Source organism: Furipterus horrens, unplaced genomic scaffold (genome assembly GCF_987537825.1).
Source record: "Furipterus horrens unplaced genomic scaffold, mFurHor1.1.pri manual_scaffold_7, whole genome shotgun sequence".
NCBI classification, from domain to species: Eukaryota; Metazoa; Chordata; class Mammalia; order Chiroptera; family Furipteridae; genus Furipterus; species Furipterus horrens.
Genome location: NW_028327177.1, coordinates 37,459,946 through 37,485,683, shown reverse-complemented (window position 1 = coordinate 37,485,683; position 25,738 = coordinate 37,459,946). Strand labels below are relative to the sequence as shown.

General features: G+C 39.0%; 1 protein-coding gene across 1 annotated transcript in view; it reads left to right on the top strand.

Moving 5' to 3' along the window:
* The window catches only part of CUNH8orf34 (chromosome unknown C8orf34 homolog), a 326,713-nt gene that overhangs the window by 68,158 nt on the left and 232,817 nt on the right, over positions 1-25,738 (top strand). Inside the window, 1 exon segment of the mRNA XM_090284894.1 lies at positions 5,544-5,572. Within this exon segment, the coding sequence (XP_090141020.1) occupies positions 5,544-5,572 (29 nt within the window).

Sequence of the window (25,738 nt, the reverse complement as noted above, 5' to 3'; positions counted from 1 at the left end):
CTCACTGCGGTCAGTGTGATGGATCTGCAGTGAAGACCTGACACTCGCTTGTTACAGCTATTTGATAGCTTCCTAAAATATCGTAGGGGATGCTTCACAACCTGGGCCTTAGTCACGTCTCTGGTATTACCTCCCATGCTTATCAGGCTACTTATGCACCAGCAACACAAGATTTTTTCAGCCCCGTTGATGTTCTTCATTTCATGCGCTTGCTTATGCTGTTCCTTGTACCCTGAAATCTCACCCCACTTCCCTTCACTGCTTCCATTTTTTCCCAAGCGGAATCCTACTGCCCTCTTTAGCCTCAGCTCAAAAACTACTTCCTCCAAGCTGATTTCTCTGTTGCTGTCCTTCTCTGGCCTGAATTTGGTGCCTGTGTTTTTGTGTCTCTATATTTCTCTCTGAACATACTTCTCTGCTATTATTAAAATTTCACTTATCCAATCTCTGGACTTTGAGCTTCTCTGACTCTGGACACCCCAGCATAAAGCACAGTGATTAGTGTGTAACTCAGTCTGGACTTGGGGGGTGAGTGTGAACTCTGGTTTCAATTCTTCTGAGCCCTCTTTTCTGAGACCCCGCCCTTCCTGCAGATCTAAGTGTTCTGCTTCTCTAAGTGTGAGCCTCTGATGTGAGATACATGTGTTGTGTTTATAGATATGATATCTTTGGCTTTTATGGTGGCTTATCTATTGAGAAATCATGCTTAAAAATAAGTAGATAGGTGAGTAAGAAGGTAAATTAATAAATAAACTAAAAGCTAAAGAGCAGCAGTTCCCTATTATGTGACGTTGCTCGATGCAACCCTTTGCTCGATGAGATGCGCTCCCACGGGAGAAGGACTTCCGGTGCTTTCTGAGCCTAATGCTTCTGCTACTTTCGGCAGATTTCTCTAAAATGAGGCAATGATAGGACGAGAATCTTCCGTGCACCCAGCTGTGAGGGGAATAGTGGACAGATATTTGTGTTCCATGACTGATAATAGCAATTTGGACTCAGCCAAGAAAAAAAAAATGACTTTTTGAGTTTATCGGTCAAAACCGTACCCGAAAAGTCTTGTCTGACAAGCAGCCTGAGAAGTTAGAACAGCGATTTTCAAGCTTTTTCACCTCATGCCAACGCATAAACTAATTACTAAAATTCTGTGGCACAGCAAAAAATATATTATTTTGCCAGTTTGACAAAAAATAGGTATAATTTTGATTCATTCACACCGGATGGTTATTGTTGTGTTGGCTGTTGTCATTTAAAAAAAATATAAGACTCTAAGAGGAAAGAGGTTACTGTCAGGTTTTGCATGTTTTAAAAATTCTTGTGGCATACCAGTTGAAAATCGCCGACTTAGAGAATAACAGCCTATGAGTGAAAATTGAAGCTGAGATTGTAGCAATTATTTGTTCAAGAATCTCCACATTCATTTATCTCGTCTCCAGACATTTATGTGCGTGTACAAAGATGGATAATGTATGCACCCAGACCTCAGGTTTACCTTTTGTAGGGGAGGTATTTGTGAAAAGCAGAATGTAGAGACTTGTGAAGAGTGCTTCAGGAAAGCTAAGGGGGCATAGAGGAGCCCCCATGGGGGGCTTAGGGCCACCCTGATGGATGATATACCTGAACAGAGTATAGAAGGATAAAAAGGTAAAGCTGGGGTAAAAGGAGAGAGAGATGTGTCATGGGGAGGGATGTTGCGGGCAGAGAGAGAAGCATGTGTGTAGAAGATATTTCAAAGAAAAGAAAGTTTCTTATTGTTGGTGCATAAAGGATGAAGCTGGTAACAAAGGCAATGAGATGGAGGTCTTGGTAGCAGAGGGTAGAGGCAGGGACATTTATGCTGCAGGGATTGTAGCCTCTTTGAGTACTCTGGCAGGATAAAAATTTCTTTAAGGTCTCAGTTCAGTGTTTAGGAAGATCATGTGTTCTAGCATCAAGAGTCCCACAGTCAAATCCTGGGCTTTTCTCCCTTACAGCGTATTGTAGCAACCCACTCATTACATTGCATATTTTGTGTTTGCCACTGTTCCTGAGTTCCTATAAATATTAAAAATATATCTTAAAATATGATGGCTTTTAAAAGTTAATGAATAGCTGTGAATGTTGCAGCAGGCACTAAGAGAAGTAGTCTGGCTACTCATTGTAAATGGTTCCCACTGGAGCTTCATGCTTCTGTAAAGAAGTGTTTCTTTAAAATTCGTTCAACTGCTTTTACTCAATTTAGGCTTTGATTAAAAGTGAAATAACAAAAAGTGAAAAATACCTTCGGTAATTTGACATTGAAAATAAGGTGCAGAAAGAACTATATACAGTAGAATGGAGATTTATTAAGATAATTATTAGACAAAATCAAAATATGTAAATGTTAAAAATATATAACAGTAGGTATCTGGACAAAATATGTCAGACCAAACACTTGGAACAAATTAGAGGCATAATTCCTTCCCTAAGGCAAGTTTCCCATTTATATAGTTTGAGTTTTATTCTGGGACCCATAATTTTCTAGTATGTCTTCATCTCCATTTTTTCACTGGTAACATTTCTTGGCTCTGTAAACCAGCTTCTGAGAGCTGCTAAAGTTGAGAGTGGCAGAGAATAGATGAGGATCCGAGGAGCTAGCATATGAGTGATGGGCACATTCTATGTGATACAAATTTTGATTATTCAAATGCCTTTGACTCACTTGCTAATTCTTGGCTACAGTCTAGATAGATAAAATATTATTGCTATCTTTATGAATAATGGATTCATAAACTGAGATGTAAAAGAAAGATCAACAGGTAGCTTTCTAAAAATATGAGAAAACTTTTTGCAGGGCCAAGGGCATTAATGTAAAAAGTTAAAAAAATCAAGAGCGCTTCAGACAATGAAATCATGAGTTATATAATTCTGTGTATCTAAGGTTTATGACTTTAGATGAGAAAGATAATTTTTTAAATATATCTACTATCTCCCTCTTTTAAAACAGACTAAGTACTTTAAATATTTATTTTTATACAATATATTTATTTTAATCTTGAATTCATATTGGAAAGGAACCTTTTGTATTAAATGTAAATATAAGCATTTAAAATATAATTTTGGTTTTTATAAACTGGAATAACTATTAATATATTGTAGACTGTGACATAAACCATTTGGTGTTCTATAAAATTCCTACATTATCTTGAAATCTGAGTTATTCCAAGTGACTATAATTTTATATATTTCTAAACCCAAACATTCATAAAAGTGTACTTATTTTAGACCTTTATAAATGTTTGTAATTGCTCGGGAGCTTTGGGATCTCGTACTGATTTCACATATACTCTCATAACTGCAAATCCATTACATCTCAAAGTTCCCACCACACACAGTACTGATGCCGGCCAGCTGCAATGCTATTCCTTCCTGGAGCACTCTCTCCTTGAATTGTTTGAAGAAAATATTAAGTATAGCAAGTCCTTGAGTAATTGTTAAGCTTAGGTCACCCAGAATTCCCAAAGCAGTAACTAGACTCTCTTTTAGTGCAAACACATAAAATTATAAGCTACCAATAACTTTTACCAAAAAAGAATTTTATAGAATATTGCTATAAAGAATGAGTCTCAAATACACCTGTGTTTCTAGTTTAATCTACAAGGGGAAGGATGGTGCCATTTACTGAGGTGATTGATTTATTAGATTAGTGGAGTGGGAGATGGTCTAGAAACTCATAAAGCACCTGCCACAGACATTCTTTGCCTGAGCATGTGAGAGGATATTCACTCTGGCATATTTTCTTGAGACTGTTTCCAGGTTCTTTTTAATGGCCCAGTTCATTCTACCTTGTACTTTATAGACTGCTGAACTTTAGCTTCAACCTTGTTCTTATTTTCTCTGTGTTCCCTTGGACTTTAGACCTTAGGACTTTCCTTGTCTCTTTGCACACCCACAGTGGTGTTTGGCACTGTATTCCCGTGCCCTGTGCCCCAAATCTGATGACTGGCCACACGAACTCCAGGGCCTGGCCACAGTGCTTGTGTTCATCATTAGGTAAAACATCATTCAAAAAAAGGGAGAAGTGGTATGAAGGGAGGGTGACGTGTTTAGCCTGACGTGTTGAGACTGAAATGCCAAGAGGAATTCAGCAACTAGCTCAGAAAGAAGTCTTTGCTGGAGAAAAAGATTTGCTAGTTATCACCATATAGAGAAATAAAGATGTCAGTGGTAGGGGTTAAATAACCAAGGGAAGTATATCAGCTGAAAAGAAAACTCAGCAAAGAACCCTTGGCATTTCAGGAAAGGGCTCCTTTCCAAGAAGAGGATTTCTGTAAGGAGACAAAACGGGAGAATAGAAGAGAGAGGACAGCATTTCAAGGAAGAGAGTGAGCTGAGCAGTGCCTATCATCACAGAGAGATAGATTCAGTGACTAACGTTTTTACATTACTGAGTTACAACAATTTTGGAGAAATGGTAAAAACAGAAATTAAGCTGATATACAGTGAGGAATGTGTGGAAATTGTGGGGAAGAATAATTTATTGGCTTAAGAAGCTGTCAATCTGAGACTGTGGGACAAATTCTTGAAACTCTCTAGTTAGTATCCTCATCTCTAAAATAAAGAAATTAAAATAAATTATCTCTAGCCACCATTCTTCTTTAATATTTTATCACTGTAGGACTCTTAAGTCAATTCATAAGCAAGAACAAAATGTAATGGGCTAAGTTGTACTTGATTGTCTTCATAACGTAAAGACTACATACCTACAAATAACCCTGGCTGGTTTGGCTCAGTGGATTGAGCGTCGGCCTGCGAGCTAAGTGTCGCTGGTTCAACCTTCCAGTCAGGGCACATCAGAGAAGGAAAACTCTGACTCCAAAAAACCTCCGCTGCCTTGCGGCATACCTCTTCAGGGGAAAGGCTAAGGGAGTAAACCCCGACAGAAAATCCGGAGCCGGAGTCCCTAAGGCGGTTTGACGTTGTAGTCAACACCGGCAACTCCTGCGGCGCACCTGAAGCCAAGCTGTATTGACTCCGTCTTTCCCTTGGATCCTTCAGCTGCGAAGAGAGGGGGGGTCTGCTGCATGGGCAACAGCAGACCCTCCATATCACCCTGCCCAGGCTCTGTAGCTTCAGCTTCACTGGAGAGGACACTCCAGCGTCATCAACACGGGAGGAGACAGATACCGTGTCACTCCTGAGTCGGACTGCACAACCATTCTCGGCGGTGCAGATAGACTCTTAAGAAGCTACACCATCGTCTCTCGAGACGGACGGCTGCCAACGACATACCTACAAATATCTTTGTACATCAGCTCTGCATCTAACGAGCTGTATGGTATTTGTTTTATCTTTGTTGCATCATTTACATTATTTCAGCAGTTCCTACTGTCATAGTTGACTTAAATTCCTATTTTGTTTTCATTAGTAGAAAGGATGTATCACATTATTTTGAAGCACTAATAAAAAGAAAAAAATAGAATGGGAAACACACTAGTTTTACAAATAGAGCTTTTGACTTTGTTTTTAACATTAGGTCATTAAAGATTGCTTCTAAAACATTTTTGTAAATCTCTTTTGAATCCTAGGTATTGCAATTTCAGATGAACTTGACAAGGTAAGTTGAACTATACATTTAATAAAAAGAACATATAGAATTTAAGTTTTAATCCACTGTCTACATGAAAAAGTTTTTGAAACAAAAAATGTTCAAATACAATTTATTTGGTGCTATCATTTCAAAACTTTTAATTTTTTATACTTAGATTTTTAAGTATATTTTATTGATTATATTGTTACAGTAGTCCCAATTTTTCCCCTTTGCTCCCCTCTTCCCAGTACCCCACTTCCCTCCAGCAATCCCACCCCACCTTAGTTCATGTCCATGGGTCATGCATGTAAGTTCTTTGGCTTCACCCTTTCCTATATTATTCTTAACTTCCGCTCTGCCTATTTTTACCAACCAATTATGCTTCTTAGTCCCTGCACCATAACCCCATTTCTCCCCCTTCTGCCTCCCAGCTGATGACCCTCCAAATAATCCCCATACCTATGATTCTGTTCCTGTTCTGGTTTGCTTAGTTGGATTTTGTTTTTGTTTTTTAGATTCAGTTACTGATAGTTGTGAGTTTGTTTTCATTTTAGTGTTCATAGTTTTGATCTTCTTTTTCTTAAGTAAGTCCCTTTGACATTTCATATAATGGCGGCTTGGTGATGATGAGCTCCTTTAGTTTCACCTTGTCTGGGAAGCACTTCATCTGCCCTTCCATTCCAAATAATAACTTTGCTGGATAGAGTAATCCTGGTTGCAGGTTGCCTTTCATCACATTGAATACTGCTTGCCAGTCCCTTCCTGCCTGCAAAGTGTCTTCTAAGAAATCAGCAGATGGTCCTATAGGCAGCCCCCTGTAGGCAACTCTCCACTTCTCTCTTGCTGCCCCCAGGACTCTGTCTTTATCTTTCACCTTTGGCATCTCACTCATGATGTGTCCTGGTGTAGTCCCCTCTGGGTCCAGTTCACCTGAGACCCTCCATGCTTTCTGGACCTGTATGTCCATCTCCTTCGAAAAATTTGGGAAGTTTTCCTCATTTTTTCAATTCTTGCTTCCTCATTCTGCACTGGTTGACTGTTTTTTTCTTCCTTATGTTCCAAATCATTGATTTGAACCCCGGTTTCCTTCCCTTCACCATTGGTTTTGTGTGGATTTTCCTTCGTTTCACTTAGCATAGCCTTCACTTCTTCTCTTATGCGTTTACCATACTCAAGCATATCTGTCAAGCCTGTGAGCATCTTTATCACCAATGTTTTGAATTCTGTGTGTTAGGTTGTCTATCTCCTCATCTGTTAGGTTGGATATCTCCTCATCGCTTAGTTCTTCCACTGGGACCTTGATCCGTTCCCCCTTTTGGGCCATACTTCTCTGTCTCCTCATTCTGACAGGCTCCGGTGTTTGTTCACCTCTGCATTCCAAGTAGAGCTCTCACTCCTCTTACATATGGATTCATCAGTACAGGGCGACCCGTTTCACCACATTGTGGCGCTGTATGTGGGGGAAGGCTCCAAGAGGGAACAATGCCACCTACCCAGCACTTGCCCCTTTTCAAGGCACCTCTCCCACCTCCACACCGGATTGGCACCCCTCTAACTTCTGCCCTGGCTGTCATTCCCAGAGTGGGTGGGTTTGCGGACGTTCTAGGACTGTGGGGGCCCTTTAAACAAGTGGACTCTGATGAGACCGGCAGTCTCTGCTTCCTCCCCAACCCCCACTGGTCTGCACAGTCAGAAGAAATGAGGCTTGATTTTCCCCGGTGTTGGGACCGTGAGCTGCTAGGTTTGGTGAGGAGCTGGAAACACTCCCCAGGTGTCCTTCCTGACCATTTAAAACATGTGACTTCGCTTTCTGCTGGCCCACCCCTGCTGCCGCCACTGCCACCACCACACTGCATCCTCTCCACCTCAGCTCCGCCTCTCCTACCTGTCTGGATGAGTATTTCTTCTTTATATCTTTTTTTTGCTGGACTTCCATGTAGTTTGATTTTCTGGAACTTCTGGTTGTTTCTAGTTTTGAGGTAGTTGTATTCCTTCTTAGTTGTGGAGGGAGATGCAGCATGTCTGTCTACGCCTCCATCTTGGCTCATAGTCTTATATGCTTAGATTTTTTTAATGAAAGTTATATGAAATATGTAATATCACTTATTTTTTTGAGTTAAAGGATTTTGAATTTGGTTAGAGAAAATGATTAAAAACTATATTTAAACATAAAATCTGGTGATATTGTATAAAGTATTTGGATTCTGCTTTTATTTCAGTGATGATGACAATGATGATGATGATCTTATTTTCTATAGCTACCCTTGGTAAACCTTACTCAGTATGGATTTTTTTTTAATTTTAAGATGCCAAGGGAATATGATAACACCTTGCGCTAAGAGTGATAGTTGTGAAGGTGGTGAGAAGCATATGATTAGGAATATATTTAGCAGTAGTATTGGTGGAACTTGTTATGGGTTGGATCTGGGAAGTTGTAGAAGAGATCAATCAGTGATGACTCAGGTTTGGGGGATGAGAACCTAAGTGAACTGTGGTGCCATTTACCAAAGTTAGAAAAACTGGTGAAGAGCAAATTTGGCAGGTTGGGGTAGCATCAAGAGTTCTCTTTTGGTTTATTTTGAGTTGTCTGTTAAACATGTTTATATGAGTTCTGGCTCATGAAAAACATCTTATTTAGTGTTATACATTTAGGAATCATTGGGATAAAAGTTGTCTCTTTTTTTTTGTCTCAGGGCCCCTTTATAATCTTAAAAATTATAGAAACTTTGCTTTATGTAGATTATATCTATTAATATTTACTGTGTTAAGAATTAAAACTCATAAAAATTTATATGCATTTACATGCATTTATTTATTTATTTTTAAATGTTTTTTATTGATTATATTGTTACAACAGTTCCAATTTTCTCCCCCTTGCTCCCCTCCACCCAGCACCCCCCTCCCCCAGCAATCCCCCCCAAGTCCATACCCCTGGTTCGTAAAAATTAACTACCCCCCCCTCTCAAATATTAGGACCCTTTGTAATCTTGTAAAGGACAATGGGCGAAGGTCTCAAGCTCCTCTAGCTGCTTCAAGCTGGACATGGTCGTCGTCCTACCTACCCTTGGGTCCAGAAAACCCTAATAAGAGTGGGGGTGTGGAGGGGAGGGTGGCCTTCCCACATGGGGAAGGATCGTGCAGACTCCAGGTCAGTTGGCTGTCTCCGGTCAACGGCATGCTTGGTTTAACAGACTGGTGTCTTTGTTGTGTTCTGGGGGCAACAGATTTGGCGAAAAGGGTTAAAAGACATCATTCAATCCATAACTACTAGATGACAGAAGGCAGGGATTAATTTTTCAATGTTCCATATTAGGAAAAAAAAAAAAAAGGCTTCTTTGTAAGAAGGTGTGCTAGGCACATCTCACCTGTCCAAAACCCCTTTGCCCATTATACTTAGTTTGGGCTGAGGTAAATAGTTTAGGTTTTCCCCCTCTCAGACCTCTGGGCCTTTTCTGTCCAAGCCATTAGGATAGAAAAGAGAAACCCGTTTTAAAGTGAAGCCCACAGACCACCCCATTCTTCCCCAACCCAGCCATTTAGTTCAGCCAAACCGTTGAGTCTCAGGAGGCAGCGCTGCAGAGAGGATTAAGTGAGGCTTATGCGTACAGATAATCACTCAGGTAATGCGATCATAGGCTTATGTCCTTTGAAAACAAAAAACACGTGTTAATTTATGTAACATAACCCACAAACAAGTCTCTAAATCTGTAAGACTGTCTTATTGGGAAGACATCTAGTTGCAAGGCATTTGAAATTCTATTTGCTTGCAACTTGAATATCTTTGATGATATCACAGACATGGTTTAATTTTCAACTGAAACCATATTTTAAATGAGAAGAAACTTTTAAGACGGTTAGTTGCCCTGTTTTATACTCTACTACTGATCATTGTGATTTTCCTTGAATAATAATTTTTCTCCCTAAGGTTACCCTCCTTGTCTTTAAAGGGACTACATTAAGTCCATTTTTAATTTATCCTGTTCGTTTGCATAAACATAACAAGAGCAGCAAATGATCACTTATGATCTTTAGTTCTGCTTTGCTGGAACTTACCCAAGGAATATTTGGGTTGACCTTCAGTCTGTTCTTCAGGGCACAGAAGCTGAGCCACATATCTGGCATTCATCCTTGCCTGTACACACCTGTTTTTTCCAAGTCTTTCTGGTTTTTCCTTGTGCCTTAAGGTCCCTTCTAGCCATCTTTCAGGAAAAAAACCTTCGTTCCTTCCCTGGAAAGATTGCTGTGGACCGCACAACCAACCATGGTACCAGGCCTTTTATCTCACGGGCTTTTATTACCTTTGAAAGTCATTCCCAGTTCCTCAGGGCTTTTTGGTAACAATCTGAGCCCACGTATGTTTCCTTTAGGCTTGACATTCCAGTCAAAGACATGGTCAAAAAAAAAAAAAAAAAGGAACCTCTGTTGACAACTGGTCTTATTAGTTCTATGCAAAGAAACTTATGTCATTACTTACTTGTTTAGAATGCCAAACTCTGGAGAGATCAAATAGGGAGAAAAATATACAACGTGAAGGAAAATCTTTGTCCTAATGTTCACTGAACTGGCATTTCCATTCTTCATATTTTCATTTTTCCCCCACTAAAAAAATTTTTTGTTTGTTTTTCCATTACAGTTGTCTCACTTTTTTAGCCCTCTTGTTTCCCTGCACCCTGTCCCTCCCTTCCCCCACATTTAGTCCCCACTCAGTTGCCCCTGTCTGTGGGTCATTCATATATATATATATATATATATATATATATATTTTTTTTTTTTTTTACTTGACCCTTCCCCTTACACCTTTCTTTTCCTCCCCCCCGCCCCCCTTGTTACTGTTAGTCTACTTCTTGTTTACATACCTCTGGTTCAATTTTGCTCATTTGTTTGTGTTGTTCATTAGTTTCCTGTAATAGGTGACAGCATAAGGTATTTTTCTTTTGTTGCCTGGCTTATTTCACTAAGCATAATTTTCTCTAGTTCCATCCATGTTGTTGCAAATGGTAGAAGTTCCTTCTTTCTTTCTGCTACATAGAATTCCATTGTGTAAATGTACCATAGTTTTTTGATCCACTCATCTACAGATGGGCATTTAGGTTGTTTCCAGCACTTGGCTATTGTAAATAGTGATGCTATGAACATTGGAGTGCATAGGCTCTTTTGAATTGGTGTTTCGGGATTTTTTGGATATAATCCTAGCAATGGAATTGCTGGTTCAAAAGGCAGTTCCATTTTTAGTTTTTTAAGGAAATTCCAAACTGTTTTCCACAGTGGCTGCACCAGTCTGCATTCCCACCAGCAATGCACCAGGGTTCCCGTTTCTCCTCATCCTCTCCAGCACAAGTTGTTTGTTGATTTGTTGATGATTGCCATTCTGACTGGTGTGAGGTGGTATCTCATTGTGGTTTTAATTTGCATCTCTCTGATGGCTAGTGATGTTGAGCATACTTTCATATGTCTATGGGCCCTCTGTATGTCTTCTTTGGAGAAGTGTTTGTTCAGGTCCTTTGCCCATTTTTTAATTGGGTTGTCTGTCTTCTTGGTGTTGAGTCGTATGAGTTCTTTATATATTTTGGAGATCAATCCCTTGTCTGAGATGTCATTGGCGAATATATTTTCCCATATGGTTGGTTTCCTTTGCATCTTGCTGATGTTTTCTTTAGCTGAGCAGAAACTTTTTAGTTTGATGTAGTCCCATTTGTTTATTCTTTCCTTTATTTCCCTTGCCTTAGGAGATATATCAGTGAAAATGTTGCTACGTGGGATATCTGAAATTTTCTTGCCTATTTTTTCCTCTAGGACTTTTATGGTATCACGGCTTACATTTAAATCTTTGATCATGCATTTATTGTTTAAAGCAATGACAAAACTACTACATTAACAGAAATGTTTTTATGAAAAAAAATATTTTATTTTCCAAAATAATGTATTTGTGAGAAAGTTACATTATTTACAGTTTAAAAAAAAATCTCTTCAGTGCCTGGATTAATTAAAAACTGCTGCATTTTCACATCTGCTTCTTCAGTCATTCTGTTGTGATACGTTGTTTTAAGTGGAAAAAGTTGACACAAGATATATGTAGTTGGAAAAGGCTGAAGCACCCAGAAATACCCATCAATATTTGGTGAACATTGATAGAAATATGTTTCTAAAGAGAAAATGTGTTGAATTTGGCTTGTTGGCTAGAGAAATAGATAGAAAGAAAATGGTAGAAAGTATTGTACAAAGTTGAAGTCATATTGTACAATCACGACATTTTAAAATAATAATCTATAATGTAATAGTTACATTATTTTTACAGAAACAATAATTAGCATTTTTGTATTCAAAATAGGAATATACTTTTTGAATTTTAATGAAAGTATTTATGCTAATACAAAAAATTGTTCCCACTCTCATACCTGATTTTCAAGCGGATCAGATTAACCAAAGAAACATGGACTTCCAGACTCACAGTCACTACCTTTGCCTTCCTGGAACTTTGGAGGAGAGGGACAGCCTTCCCCATGACGCCCTCTGGTGACCACATAGCTCACAATTTTGCCTTTTCCTCAGTAAGAAAAAGAATCTCAGGCAGGTACTCAAAATATAAACAGAAAGATTTACTGTTTGTGTTGAGCTGGCACATATGTCTTTAATGTAGTAAAAATAAATGCATATTCTTCCTTTTCATCTTTCATTAGCAATTTTGGGGGTTCACTAAAGATATATTTTTCTTAACCTTTATAATATATTGCCCTGTTACTGTCATTTTATTGATATTGTTTCTTCTGTAACCTTTAAAATTAGTTTATGAATTCTGAAAAAGATAAGCATTTTTAATTCTATTTAAAATGGAGAGATAAAACAAGGCTGATACCATTTTTAAGCCTTTTTATAAAATTGTGGAAATTTTTTCAATTTCTTATTGTTTAGTCACTGTATTATTTTTTATTACTGCTATAACAAATTAAAACAAGGCAATTCATTATCTTATAGTTCTTAGTTTCCCTGTGCTAATGCAGTTATAGGGCTGAATTTCTTCCTGAAGTTCTAGGGGAAACTCATTTTGTTTTGTTTTGTTTTAAATTTTTTGTTTGTTTGTTTTCGCCTTCTGCAGCTTCTAGAGGATGGTTCATTCTTTGGTGCATGGCCCCTTTTCTACATCTTAAAACCAGCAACGTCCCAGCTCTGACTTTAGCCTGGGAAAAGCTTTCCTCTTTTTATGGAACCATGTTAATAGGTAGGGGCCATTCAGCTAATCCAGATAATCTCCCTCCCCCACTTAACATATTTAGCTTCAGTTATGCAGAGTTCCTTTCGCCATGAAATGTACCATATTCACAGATTTAGAAATTAGAATGTGGACATATTTGGAAAGCTATTATTTTACCTATCGGCCATTATACACGTTTAGATGGTATTATCTTTCATATCTACATATGGTATTTTAGACTCCTACCATTTCAATTCATCTTCATAAGACCATATAATAGACATGGCTGGTGCCTCCTAGGGAAGAGTGACCCATCCTTCAGGGAGTATTGGTGCTTGTGGGCTCATCCATCTCCTGAGCATGGAGTCAACCAAGTGGGAACCATCTTGCCCAGAATTGTCTGGGTTGGTCTCAGCCAGGGATTGAAGGAAAAAAGGCTCTGAGGTGTATTCACATGCCAGAGCTTTCTTGGTGAATCAGACTTAAAGTAGACTTTAGCTCAACCTTTCTTTGCCTAGCTTCTTCCCATCTTCTCCTGATTCCTTCATTCTCTTACAGGTTTCACTTAAGAGACACCTGTCCCCAATAAATTAGTTTCTCATCCTCTGGTCCTACAGAACCTACTTAAGACATGCCACTGGTGGAATCTTTCTTAAACCCAATCCTGCTAAAAATTTTTCGATGACTCCCTGATACCTCCCAAATTAAGTCCAAATTTCTTAAGATTAGAATCAATAGTCTCCACTGAAATCTACATCTTATGCTTTGCCGCACTCTTTTTCTTTATCAGAGTCTTTGCTGTGCTCAACAAAGACTAGTGTAAGGCAGCCAGACTCAATACTTCCAGGTCATATTTTTATTTATTTTCACATTTTTGTTCATTGTCATCTCCCTGCTCCCACTCCCAGCTTTTCCATCCTTTAAGCTCCAGCCTCCCCGATCACTTTTGCAGAAAGTGATCCCACCTCCTGTAAGCTCTTAGGGAACACAGAAATCACATCACAAAGGACACTTCTTGTGTAATGACTGAAATTTTTGTTTACTCCTTCAGGAGATAACCTGGTATTCTGGAAAAATCCATAAATAGGCCTTGGATTGAATCTTGGCTCCTGCCATTTACTAGATATTTATAGATGCTGAGCTTCAGTTTCCTTTTCTGTGAAATGTAATGTTTTTAGTAACTATTAAAAATAACATCAATTACTCTCCCAATCAAAAATAACTTCAGATTACTAAAATATCCATAATGTAAAACAATTTAAATAAATATTTGGGAAAACCATTTGAAAGGGTACAGAGCGGAGGAAAAATATGAACCCACTACACAAAAATGCAATTCGACATCATTGTTTTGTTTTTTGGTTTTTTGGGTTTTTTTGGTTTTTCAATTACAGTTGTCCCATTTTCCCCCATTTCTCTCCCCCACCCAACTCACCCCCTCTCCTGCAATCATATCCCTCCCCGTTGTCCATGTCCATGACTCATTTATACACGTTCCTCGACTAAACCCTTCCCTTACTTATCCCCCTTCTCTCCCTCTCCCCTCCCCCCTATTGACTGCTATTCTGCTCTTTGTTCTATTTAGTTCCTTTGTTTGTATTGTTCTTCAGTTTCCTGTATTAGGTGATATCATATGGTATTGTTCTTTCTTTGCCTGGCTTATTTCACTAAGCATAATTCTCTCTAGTTCCATCCATGTTGTCGCAAATGGCAGGAGTACCTTCTTTCTTTCTGCTACATAGTATTCCATTGTGTAAATGTACCACAGTTTTTTGATCCACTCATCTACAGATGGGCACTTAGGTTGTTTCCAGCACTTAGCTATTGTAAACAGTGCTGCAATGAACATAGGGGTGCATAAGTTCTTTTGAATTGGTGTTTCAAGATTCTTCGGGTATAATCCTAATAGTGGAGTTGCTGGTTCAAAAGGCAGTTCCATTTTCAATCTTTTGAGGTAATTCCATATTGTTTTCCATAGTGGCTGCACCAGTCTGCATTCCCACCAACAGTGCAGTAGGGTTCCCGTTTCTGCACATCCTCGCCAGCACTTGTTGCTTGTTGATTTGTTGATAATGGCCATTCTGACTGGTGTAAAATGGTATCTCATTATGGTTTTTATTTGCATCTCCCTGATGGCCAATGATGTTGAGCATTTTTTCATGTGTCTATGGACCTTCTGTATGTCCTCTTCAGAGAAGTGTTTGTTCAGGTCCTTTGCCCATTTTTTAATTGGGTTGTTTGTTTTCTTGATGTTGAGTCGTATCAGCTCTTTATATATTTTGGAAATCAGTGCCCTGTCTGTGATGTCATTGGCAAATATGTTTTCCCGTATGGTTGATTTCCTTTTCATCTTGCTGATGTTTTCTTTTGCTGAGCAGAAACTCTTTAGTTTGATGTAATCCCATTTATTTATTTTTTCCTTTATTTCTCTTGCTTTAGGAGATGTATCCGTGAAGAAATTATTACGTGAGATATCTGATATTTTCTTGCCTATGTTTTCCTCTAGGACTTTTATGGTGTCATGGCTTACATTTAAGTCTTTGATCCATCTTGAGTTTATTCTTATGTGTGGTGTAAGTTGGTGGTCTAGTTTCATTTTTTTCAAGTCCCTATCCAGTTCTCCCAGCACCATTTGTTAAAGAGGCTTTTCTCACTCCATTTTATGTTCCTTCCTCCTTTATCAAATATTAGTTGACCATAGAGGCCTGGGTTTATTTCTGGGCTCTCTATTCTGTTCCACTGATCTGTATGTCTGTTCTTAGGCCAGTACCAGACTGCTTTGATCACAGTGGCTTTGTAGTATTGTTTGATGTCTGGTATCGTGATTCCTCCTGCTGTGTTCTTCTGTCTCAAGATTGCTTTTGCTATTCGGGGTCTTTTTTGGTTCCATATGAACTTTTAGAGTATTTGTTCTAGGTCTGTGAAATATGTCATTGGTATTTTAATAGGGATTGCATAGAATCTGTAAATTGCTTTGGGTAGTATGGCCATTTTGATGATGTTGATTCTTCCCATCCAAGAACATGGTATTTGCTTCCATTTCTTTGTATCTTCCTTAATTTCTTTCTTAAATGTTGCATAATTTTCAGTGTACAGGTCTTTTATCTCTTTGGTTAAGTTTATTCCTAGGTAGTTTATTTTTCTTGTTGCTATAGTAAATGGTATTTTCTTTTTCATCTCTGTCTCTGATATTTTATTGTTGGTGTACAGAAATGCCTTAGATTTCTGTATATTTATCTTGTAGCCTGTTATTTTGCCAAATTCACTTATTATATCGAGTAGTCTTTTAGTGGAGTTTATAGGGTTTTCTAGGTATACTATCATGTCATCTGCATATAGTGATAGTTTTATTTCTTCTTTCCCAATTTGGATGCCTTTTATTTCTTTTTCTTGTCTGATTGCTGTGGCTAGGACTTCCAACACTATGTTGAACAGAAGTGGAGAGAGTGGACAGCCTCGTCTAGTTCCTGATTTCAGGAGGAATATTTTCAGTTTTTGTCCATTGAGTATGATGTTGGCTTCAGGCTTCTCATATATAGCCTTAATTATGTTAAGGTATGCTCCCTCTATTCCCATTTTGCTGAGTGTTTTCATCATAAATGGGTGTTGTACTTTATCAAATGCTTTTTCTGCATCTATTGATATGATCATGTTATTTTTGTCTTTCATTCTGTTTAGGTGATGTATTATATTTATTGATTTGCGAATATTAAACCATCCTTGCATCCCTGGAATGAAGCCCACTTGATCATGATGTATGATCTTTTTAATGTATTGCTGGATCCTGTTTGCCAATATTTTATTGAGGATTTTAGCATCTATGTTCATCAGTGATATTGGGCTGTAGTTTTCTTTCTTTGTTGTGTCTTGACCTGGTTTGGGGATTAGGATTATACTGGCTTCATAGAAAGAGTTTGGGATTTTCCCCTCTTCTTGGATTTTTTGGAACAGTTTGAGGAGGATAGGAGTTAGTTCTTCCCTGAATGTTTTGTAGAATTCGCCTGTGAAGCCGTCCGGTCCAGGGCTTTTGTGTGCAGGGAGATTTTGGATTACTGTTTCAATTTCCTTCTTTGTTATTGATCTGTTGAGACTTTCTACTTCTTCTTGATTTAGTTTTGGAAGGTTGTATGTTTCTAGAAATTTGTCCATTTCTTCTAGATTGTCAAATTTCTTGCCATACAGTTGTTTGTAGTAATTTCTAACTATCATTTGTATTTCTGTAGTATCAGTCGTGATTTCTCCTCTTTCATTTCTGATTTTGTTTATTTGGGTCTTCTCTCTTTTTTTCTTGATGAGCCTGGCTAGAGGCTTGTCGATTTTGTTTATTTTTTTGAAGAACCAGCTCCTAGTTTTGTTGATCTTTTGGATTGTTTGTTTAGTCTCTATGTCATTTAGTTCTGCTCTGATCTTGATGATTTCATTCCTTTTTCTTGCCCTAGGCTTTGTTTGTTGTTGTTGTTCTAGTTCTTGTAGCTTTATGGTTAGGTTTTTTATTTGAGATTCTTCTATCCTTTTCAGATATGCCTGTATTGCTATGAACTTCCCTATCAGGACTGCTTTTGCTGTGTCCCACAGATTTTGAGCTGTTGTGTGCTCATTATCATTAGTTTCTAGAAATTTCTTGATTTCTTTTTTGATGTCACTGTTAATCCATTCATTACTTAATAGCATGTTATTCAATCTCCATGAGTTTGGGTGTCTTTGATTTTTTTCTCTGAGGTTGATTTCTAGTTTCAAGGCATAGTGGTCTGAAAAGATGCTTAATATGATTTCAATTTTCTTGAATTTGTTGAGGCTTGTTTTGTGTCCTATCATGTGGTCTGTCTTTGAAAATTTCTCATGTGCATTTGAAAAGAATGTATATTTTGCTTCTTTGGGGTGGAAAGTTCTATATATATCAGTTAGGTCCATGTGGTTTAGTGTGTTGTTCAATGCCCATATATGCTTGGTGTTTCTTTGCTTGAATGATCTGTCTATTGTTGATAATGGAGTGTTGAAGTCCCCTACTATGAGTGTGTTGTTGTTGATATCCTTCTTGTGGTCTTCTAGTATTTGCTTTATGTATTTGGGTGCTCCTATATTGGGTGCATATATGTTTATCAATGTCATATCTTCTTGATGGATTGTTCCTTTAAGTATTATGAAATGTCCTTCTTTGTCTCTCTTTATTGCCCTTGCTTTGAAATCCATTTTATCTGATATGAGGACTGCTACCCCAGCTTTTTTTTCTGGTCCGTTTGCTTGAAATATTTTTTTATATCCCTTTACTTTCAGTCTGTGTAAATCTTTTGTTATGAGGTGTGTTTCTTGTAGACAGCAAATATGTGGGTCCTGTTTTGTTATCCATTCAGTTACCCTATGTCTTTTAATTGGAGCATTTAATCCATTTACATTTAAGGTTATTATTGTCGTGTATTTATTCATTTCCATTTGTACCTCTGTTCCTCTCCTCTCTTTTTTTTATTTTCCTTCTTTTTCCTTAGAACACTCCCTTTAGCATCTCTTGCAATGTTGGTTTGGTGGAGATGTATTCTTTTAGTCTTCCTTTGTCTGAGAAACCCCTTATTTCCCCTTCTATTTTGAATGAGAGCCTTGCTGGGTAGAGTATTCTTGGTTGTAGGCCTTTGTTTTTCATTGCTTGAAATATTTTTGACCATTCCCTTCTGGCTTGTAATGTTTCTGTTGAGAAATCAGTTGATAGCCTTATCGGAGCTCCCTTGTATGTTATTTGCTGTTTTTCTCTTGCTGCTTTTAGGATTCTCTCTTTGTCTTGAAATGTTGCCATTTTAATTATGATGCGCCTTGGAGTGGGTTTTGGGAGGTTCCTCTTCATTGGAACTCTCTGTGCTTCCTGAACTTGTATAACTTTTTCTGTCATCAGGTTGGGAAAATTTTCTGTCACTATTTCTCCTATCAGTTTTTGAATTCCATGCTCCTTTTCTTCTCCCTCTCTAATTCCGATGATCCTGATATTATTCCTTCTCATGCTATCCTGTAATTCCCTTACATCTTGTTCATATTTTTTCAATCTTTTTTCATTTTGCTGTATTGTCTGGGAGTTTTTCTCTACACTATCTTCTAACTCACTAATCCAATCCTCTGCTTCATTTAGTCTGCTTTTGACTGATTCTACTGTGTTTTTCAGTTCAGAGATTGAATTCTTCAATTCTTCCTGGTTCTTGTTAACAGTTTCTATGTCTATTTTTATGCTGGTGTAGTTCTCTGCAAGTTCCCTGTAATTTTCTTGGAGCTGCTGGTAACTTCATTGGAGGTTGTCATAGTTGATTTTAAGGATGTCGAGTATATTGAGCTTCTTTACCACCATTGTTTTGAATTCCATGTCTGACATTTGGGCTATGTCTATTTCATCTATCTCTCTTTCTGAGGATTCCTCTTTTCTTTTCATTGAGGGGTTATTTTTGCGTCTTACCATGTTGGATTCTTCTTGTTTTTATTTATTTATTTATTTGTTTTTTTGGGGGGGTATGGTCTGCTTTGACTTCCCTCCTTTGTGGTGTGAGATTCTTTATGGGAGATCTGGGAGTTTCAGTGGTGCAGTCTCCTTGATCTCCTGAGCCTAATGTTCTTGGGTTACCCTTTATGTCATTTGTTTATGCTGTCAGGTTATATTTCAGATGTTCTTTGGTAGGATCTTCCTTCTGGCTAGTTGATTCAGAGTCACTCTATCCACTTTGTCTTGAGTTCTTTTGTGGAGATTCTGTTAAAAACATAAACACACAGCCCAGGCAGGAGACCCACACCCTCAAAAAAAAATCCCCCACCCTCTATCCCACTATCGTCAGCCAACAAGCTCATATTAATATAAATGTAAAGATATTAGAGCTTTTATACTATAAGAAGAATAGATAAGAGTTGTTTTTAGGGAAGAAAAATATAATTTTTGATAGAGGGCGTGATAGATTAATAATAGTTGAGACTATGCAAGCCAGTAGGTAATATTTACATTGTTATGTTAATAAAAATAGAAGAAAAGGATGGAAAAATGCATAATATAGTAAGAAAGTGGGATTGTATTGTATTGGGTTTATATAGTAATTATATTCTATTATTTAGAGTGATAGGGGGCTAAACTAGACACACGAACAAATAAACAACAATTAAAGAGAAAGGATGAGAAGGGGAGGTTATATGCAACACATTAGAGATATAGTTTGTTTTTCCTTTCCTTTTTTCTTCCCCTCCTCTCCTCTTCTCCTCTCTCCTTTTTTTTTTTGGAAGGGGAATAAAAAAAAAACCCAACAACAAGAAAAAAGAAAGAAAGAGAGAAAAGAAAGAAGAAAGAAGAAAAAAAGTAAAAAACAAGAAAAAAGAAGAAAGAAAGAAAAGAAAAAAGAAAGAAGAAAGGAAAAAAAAAGGAATGTTTTCACTCAGTTCAGCCTTGGCATGTCGCTTTCTTTTTTTGCGTCCGCAGCTGGTCTAGTGTGGCAGTTCAGAGGTTCTTGTTTCTTGCAGCAATGCCGCGCGCCCGAGGTTGCCGGCACAGCGCGTTCCCTTGCTGCCCACTGGAGCCAGCTGAGGTGTCCTTGTACATGTGCCCCTGCACGCGCAGGCAGCCCAAGAGCCTGCCCCTCGATTACGCCTATTGTTGCCGGGAAGAGGTGGCTCCAAGTTTGCGTTCGCACCGAGGTGTCCCTGCGCGAGTCCCTGCACGCCTGCGAGAGGCTTGAGAACTTGCCCCTCGATTGGCGCGCCTATTGTCCCCGGGCTGAGGTGTTTTTGCACTGGCGTGCCTGTGCCCTTAGTCCTGCTGAGCCGAGCTCTGGGAATTGGTCTCTCTCCTCTTAGGACAGGGCCGCGGACACTTGTGCTCAGTGGAAGTGAGCATCTGTGAGTCGCTGCCGCCCGCTGTTCCCGTGCCGCAGCCGCCCACCTTCCCTCACCCGTCTGGGTGGGCACAAACAGAGCCTGCGCTAGTTGTCTGCTTTCCGGCCTGGGGCCCGGTGCCCACGGGAGCTGGCTAGGGGTGTCTGCCCACGGTCCTCTGCGTGTTCAGTGGGCCCTCCCTGTGCCCGTTGGGGCACTGATCTTATGTCCGTTGAGGAGTGTCTGAGGGGCACCAGGATTCATGGCCCTGCGCACCTGGGCCAGTGAATGAGAGCACTTCCCTATGCGCGCCCCCGCGACCCAAGGGTAGGGTTGGGGAGTGGATGAGCGCGCCTCTGCACCTGTGCTCCTCAAGAACGGCCTACCGTCGGCAGCCGTCCGTCTCGAGAGACGATGGTGTAGCTTCTTAAGAGTCTATCTGCACCGCCGAGAATGGCTGTGCAGTCCGACTCGGGAGTGACACGGTATCTGTCTCCTCCCGTGTTGAATCGACATCTTGCGATGACGCTGGAGTGTCCTCTCCAGTGAAGCTGAAGCTACAGAGCCTGGGCAGGGTGATATGGAGGGTCTGCTGTTGCCCATGCAGCAGACCCCCCCTCTCTTCGCAGCTGAAGGGTCCAAGGGAAAGACGAAGTCAATACAGCTTGGCCTCAGGTGCGCCACAGGAGTTGCCGGTATTGACTCCAACGTCAAACCGCCTTAGGGACTCCGGCTCCGGATTTTCTGACGGGGTTTACTCCCTTAGCCTTTCCCCTGAAGAGGTATGCCTCAAGACAGCGGAGGTTTTTTGGAGTCAGAGTTTTCCTTCTCTGATGTGCCCTGACTGGAAGATCGAACCAGCGACACTTAGCTCGCAGACCGACGCTCAATCCACTGAGCCAAACCAGCCAGGGTGAGAATGGCCTACCACCTCCAAACTTTCCTCCCCTCTCCACCGTCCACTAGATAAAAATATAAAGGAGAATTATGTTCTCACTTGCCCGGCAGCACGCTGTCTCCTGTCCTTCTGCGCCAATGCCACTTGGTCGAGTCCCATCTCTGCCAGCGGGCAGAGATCTGCTCTCCTCCCGACTCCTCTCTGGGGCAGCCTGTGGTCGCCAAAAAGCCTTTGTGTGCTTCCCGCCACAGCTCGGGCAGCCGCCCCAGTCAGGAATCCCATTTCGTCCCTTTTTCCTCCGCTATCCTCACTAAACAGGTTGTTCCCAGATGGATTTTCTCTAATCCAGCAGTGCCTTGGCTCGACTCCTGCCAGTGTCCAGCTGCTCACTGAGATGTTCTGTCTGCAATTAGCCCAAACTGCAGACGGGTCTCGGGAGCCTGAAAGAGCAGCCTACCCCTCACTCCTCCGCCATCTTCGACATCATTGTTTCAATTGAATGACAATTGAACCGTTGTCATTTAATGTCATCATCACCCATAGGATCATAGCAAACCAGTTGTTTACAAGAAGACCAGTTATTTCTGTTCCTGAATCCTAAGGAAAACATCTCCCATTTATTCTCATGAAGTAGATACTGTATAATGTGCCAATAATACCTTATATTCTTATATTTCTATGAACAAAAAGACACGCTAGAGTGAAAAGGCAACTTTTGGAATATGAGAACTATCTTATGAGAGGTTAATATTCAGAATTTATAAAGAACCCCCAACTCAACAACAACAAAGCAAATATCCTGATTATAAATAGGCAAAGGGCTTGAATAGACATTTCTCGAAGATGATACACAAATGGCCAGAGCATGTGAAAAGATGCTCAACATCACTGATCATTAGAGACATGTAAATCAAAACTGCAGTGAGATACCATCTCATACCCATCCAGATGGCTACTATATAAAAACAGACAAACAACAAAACAAAATAATAAGCACCAGTGATGATGTAGAGAAATTGTTTTTTGCATTGCTGATAGGAACGTAAAATGGTGCAGTTACTGTGGAAAAAAGTATGGCAGTTCTTAAAAACATTAAAAGTAAAATTAGAAGATGACCCAGCAGTCCTACTTTTGGGTATATATTCAAAAGATTGAAAGCAAAATCTTCAAGAGATATTTCCATACCGTGTACATTGCATCATTACTCACAGTAGCCAAAAGGTGGAAACAACCCCAGTATGCATTTATAGGTTAGTAAACAAAATGTGATATTCACATCCAATGCAATATTATTCAGTCTTAAGAAGACAAGAAAAAAACCAAAGTAGTTCATCATCACCAAACCATTATTATATGAAATTTTAAAGGAACTTACTTAAGAAAAAGAAGAACAAAACTATGAACAATAAACTGGCAATAAATATGTATCTACCACTAATTGAATAAAAAAACTAAGCAAACAAGAAGATCAGAGACAAGGTACAGAGACGGTTTTGATGGCTGCCAGATGGGAGGGGTATGTGGGGGAATGGGTAAAGAGGTGAGAGGATTAATAAGTACAAATAGGTAGTTACAGCATAGCCATGGGGATGTAAAGTACAGTATAGGAAATGGAATAGCCAAAGAACTTATAAATATGACCCATGGACATGAACAATGGTGTAGAGATTGCCTAAGGGAGGGAGTGGTGCTGGGTGGAGGGGGGCAAAGGGCAAAAAATTGGGACAACTATAATAGCATAATCAATAAAATATAATTTAAAAAAAGAAAGGAAATCTGTCACATGCTACAATGTGGATGAACCTTGAAGACATTATGCTAAGTAAAATAAGCCAGCCAAAGAAAGATATGTACTGTCTTATTCCATTTATATGAGGTGTCCAAAGTAGTCAAATTCATAGAAACAAAGTAAAATGATGGTCCCTAGGGACTGGTGTGGGGAGAGGAGTTTATGGGTATAGGGTTTCACTTTTGCCAGATGAAAGAGGTCTGCTCAACATTGGCTTTGCACAGAGATTGGGTGCATAGCAGTGTGAATGCACTTAATGTTACCAAACTGCATACTTAAAAATGGCTAAGATGGTAAGTTTTAAGTTACATTTTCTGATCACAACTAAAAATACATATTCTTGTAGTAGATAAGATTATTGGTTTCATAGGAGTGCTTTGGATAATTTCTACTGACCTAGGCAGATGTCATAAAGCAAAAGCAACGTTCAGTCAGAACAGTTCAGAATAATGAGTAGTAGGACAGGGCTCTGTGATATTTGGCTTAAGTAAAAGATACATAGTACAGCATTTAGAGTTATGGATGGTCTACATATATTTTAAACAACTCAGCAGACTATGATGATTCAGGGAGGTTAATAAACTTTCCAGAAGTTATATAAAGAGAAAGTAGAAGTGAAACACAGACCCAAGCAAATTCACTCCAGAGCCCATGCTCCTAACAATTATACCACATACATGATCTAGGTACTATTTTTCACCGGTGTAATGAATGGAAAAATAAGAGCTCATAGTTTCATAAGTTCCTCTTTCCCACAGTAAATGGAGGAACTGGAATTCAAACCTAGACAATCTAGAGTCCTTATTCTCAACCTCTCCCTAGTGGATTATGCCAACACACTTCCTGTTATAGTGCCTGGTGCAGAATAATCACTCAATTAACGATTGCTAATTTATTAGAAACTCTGAGTTCACAGTGCCCACTAAACCTGCACTAAGTCTTTGGTAAATGATGAGTAAATAGCTAGAACTAAAATAATTGTATTTTTCTAATTCAGTTGTTCTACCTTTGATGACCTTTTACCATTTTTCTCACTGTCAAGGTATTTTCTGTGGGTTCTGTTATTAAGAGTTTTAACTTGTTCTAATATGATGGTAACCTAGAAAGTGACTTAGACAGGTAGTGCTCATGCTCACAGTGTTTCAGTGTGGAAGTTGAATGTATAAGAAACCATGGAAAAGGCTAACGGGACAGGTAATGAGAGATGTATTTATGTAGTGTGACAGGTACTGTGCCAAGTGCTTTAAGCACACTTTCTCATGAACATCACAGGAGTCCTGTGAGAAAGCTCTTATAATGTCCATTTTACACACAGGACAGTTGAAGCCCCACAAAGTGTAGAATGTTGTGCAAACTTACAGGGATAGATAATATACTGCGGAACTCAGGTTTGAGTACAAATTTAACTCCAGAGTCCATCTTCTTAACCACTATCTTATCTTGCCTCACTGAAAAGCTAAGAATCTCAAAGAGAGCCTATTTGATATTATTTCAGATTGACTAAATGTGCAACATTTAAATCTGGTGCAGATGTTATGTGCCATGGACTTTGTAGCCATGTCATGGTTGCCTTGCTAAATATACCAGTGAAGGGCTGAAATATTAATGCCTTCAGAGTAAGGCGATTTTTTTCACTGATAGATTTGTTTTGCTAGTCAGTTTTCATTTCTTCCCAGGAAAACTATCTGGATTTTTTTAGGGGGAGTCACTGTTTGGAGAATGGATTTTTTATATCCAGTAGAATGTATTGAAATCATTATGATCCTTTTTTCTTGCTTCTGTGTTGCAGAACCTCTTGCCCACCCACATGTGACTCACATGTGACCTGCATGTGCATTACATGATTTTTTTGGCAGTAGAGGAAAATCTGTAAAACTGCTTTATGTGTTATGTTGGTTGTAATGTTGATTTATAACAGGTGACAGTCCTAATTATTAAGGAAGACAGCCAGTAAAGTAAGATTGTTGTCCATGTTTTGTCTTAATGAACTTAGAAAAATGACAAGGAAAAACATTTGTAGTTTGCATCACAGACAAACTCAATAATCCTAATTATAGGGTACTTCTAAAAATAGGTAATGAAAGACCTACAGTCTACTGACATGTGCATATGAGCACATCGCTCACAGAAAACAAAAAGCAAAATGCTTCTTTACTACATGAAAAGATGCTCAGCCTTGTTCAAAATAAGAGAAATGCAATTAAACACCACTTCTCACCTACCACATTTACAAAAATCCCCAAGTTTATTAAAATACTCTGTTGGTGAGTCTGCTGATTGGAAGGCAAAATGGTGCAAACACTATGGAGAGAAAAATTTAATATCATCTGTAAAATTAAGTGCAAGTATTATTTGATCATTTAATCCTGCTTCTATCAGTCTATTTCAAGGACAGATTGGCAAAAATAGGAAAAGATCTATGCATGTTACTATACATTTGAATGGCAAAAAACTAACCAAATACATGTTCTTTAAAAGAATACTGAATAAATT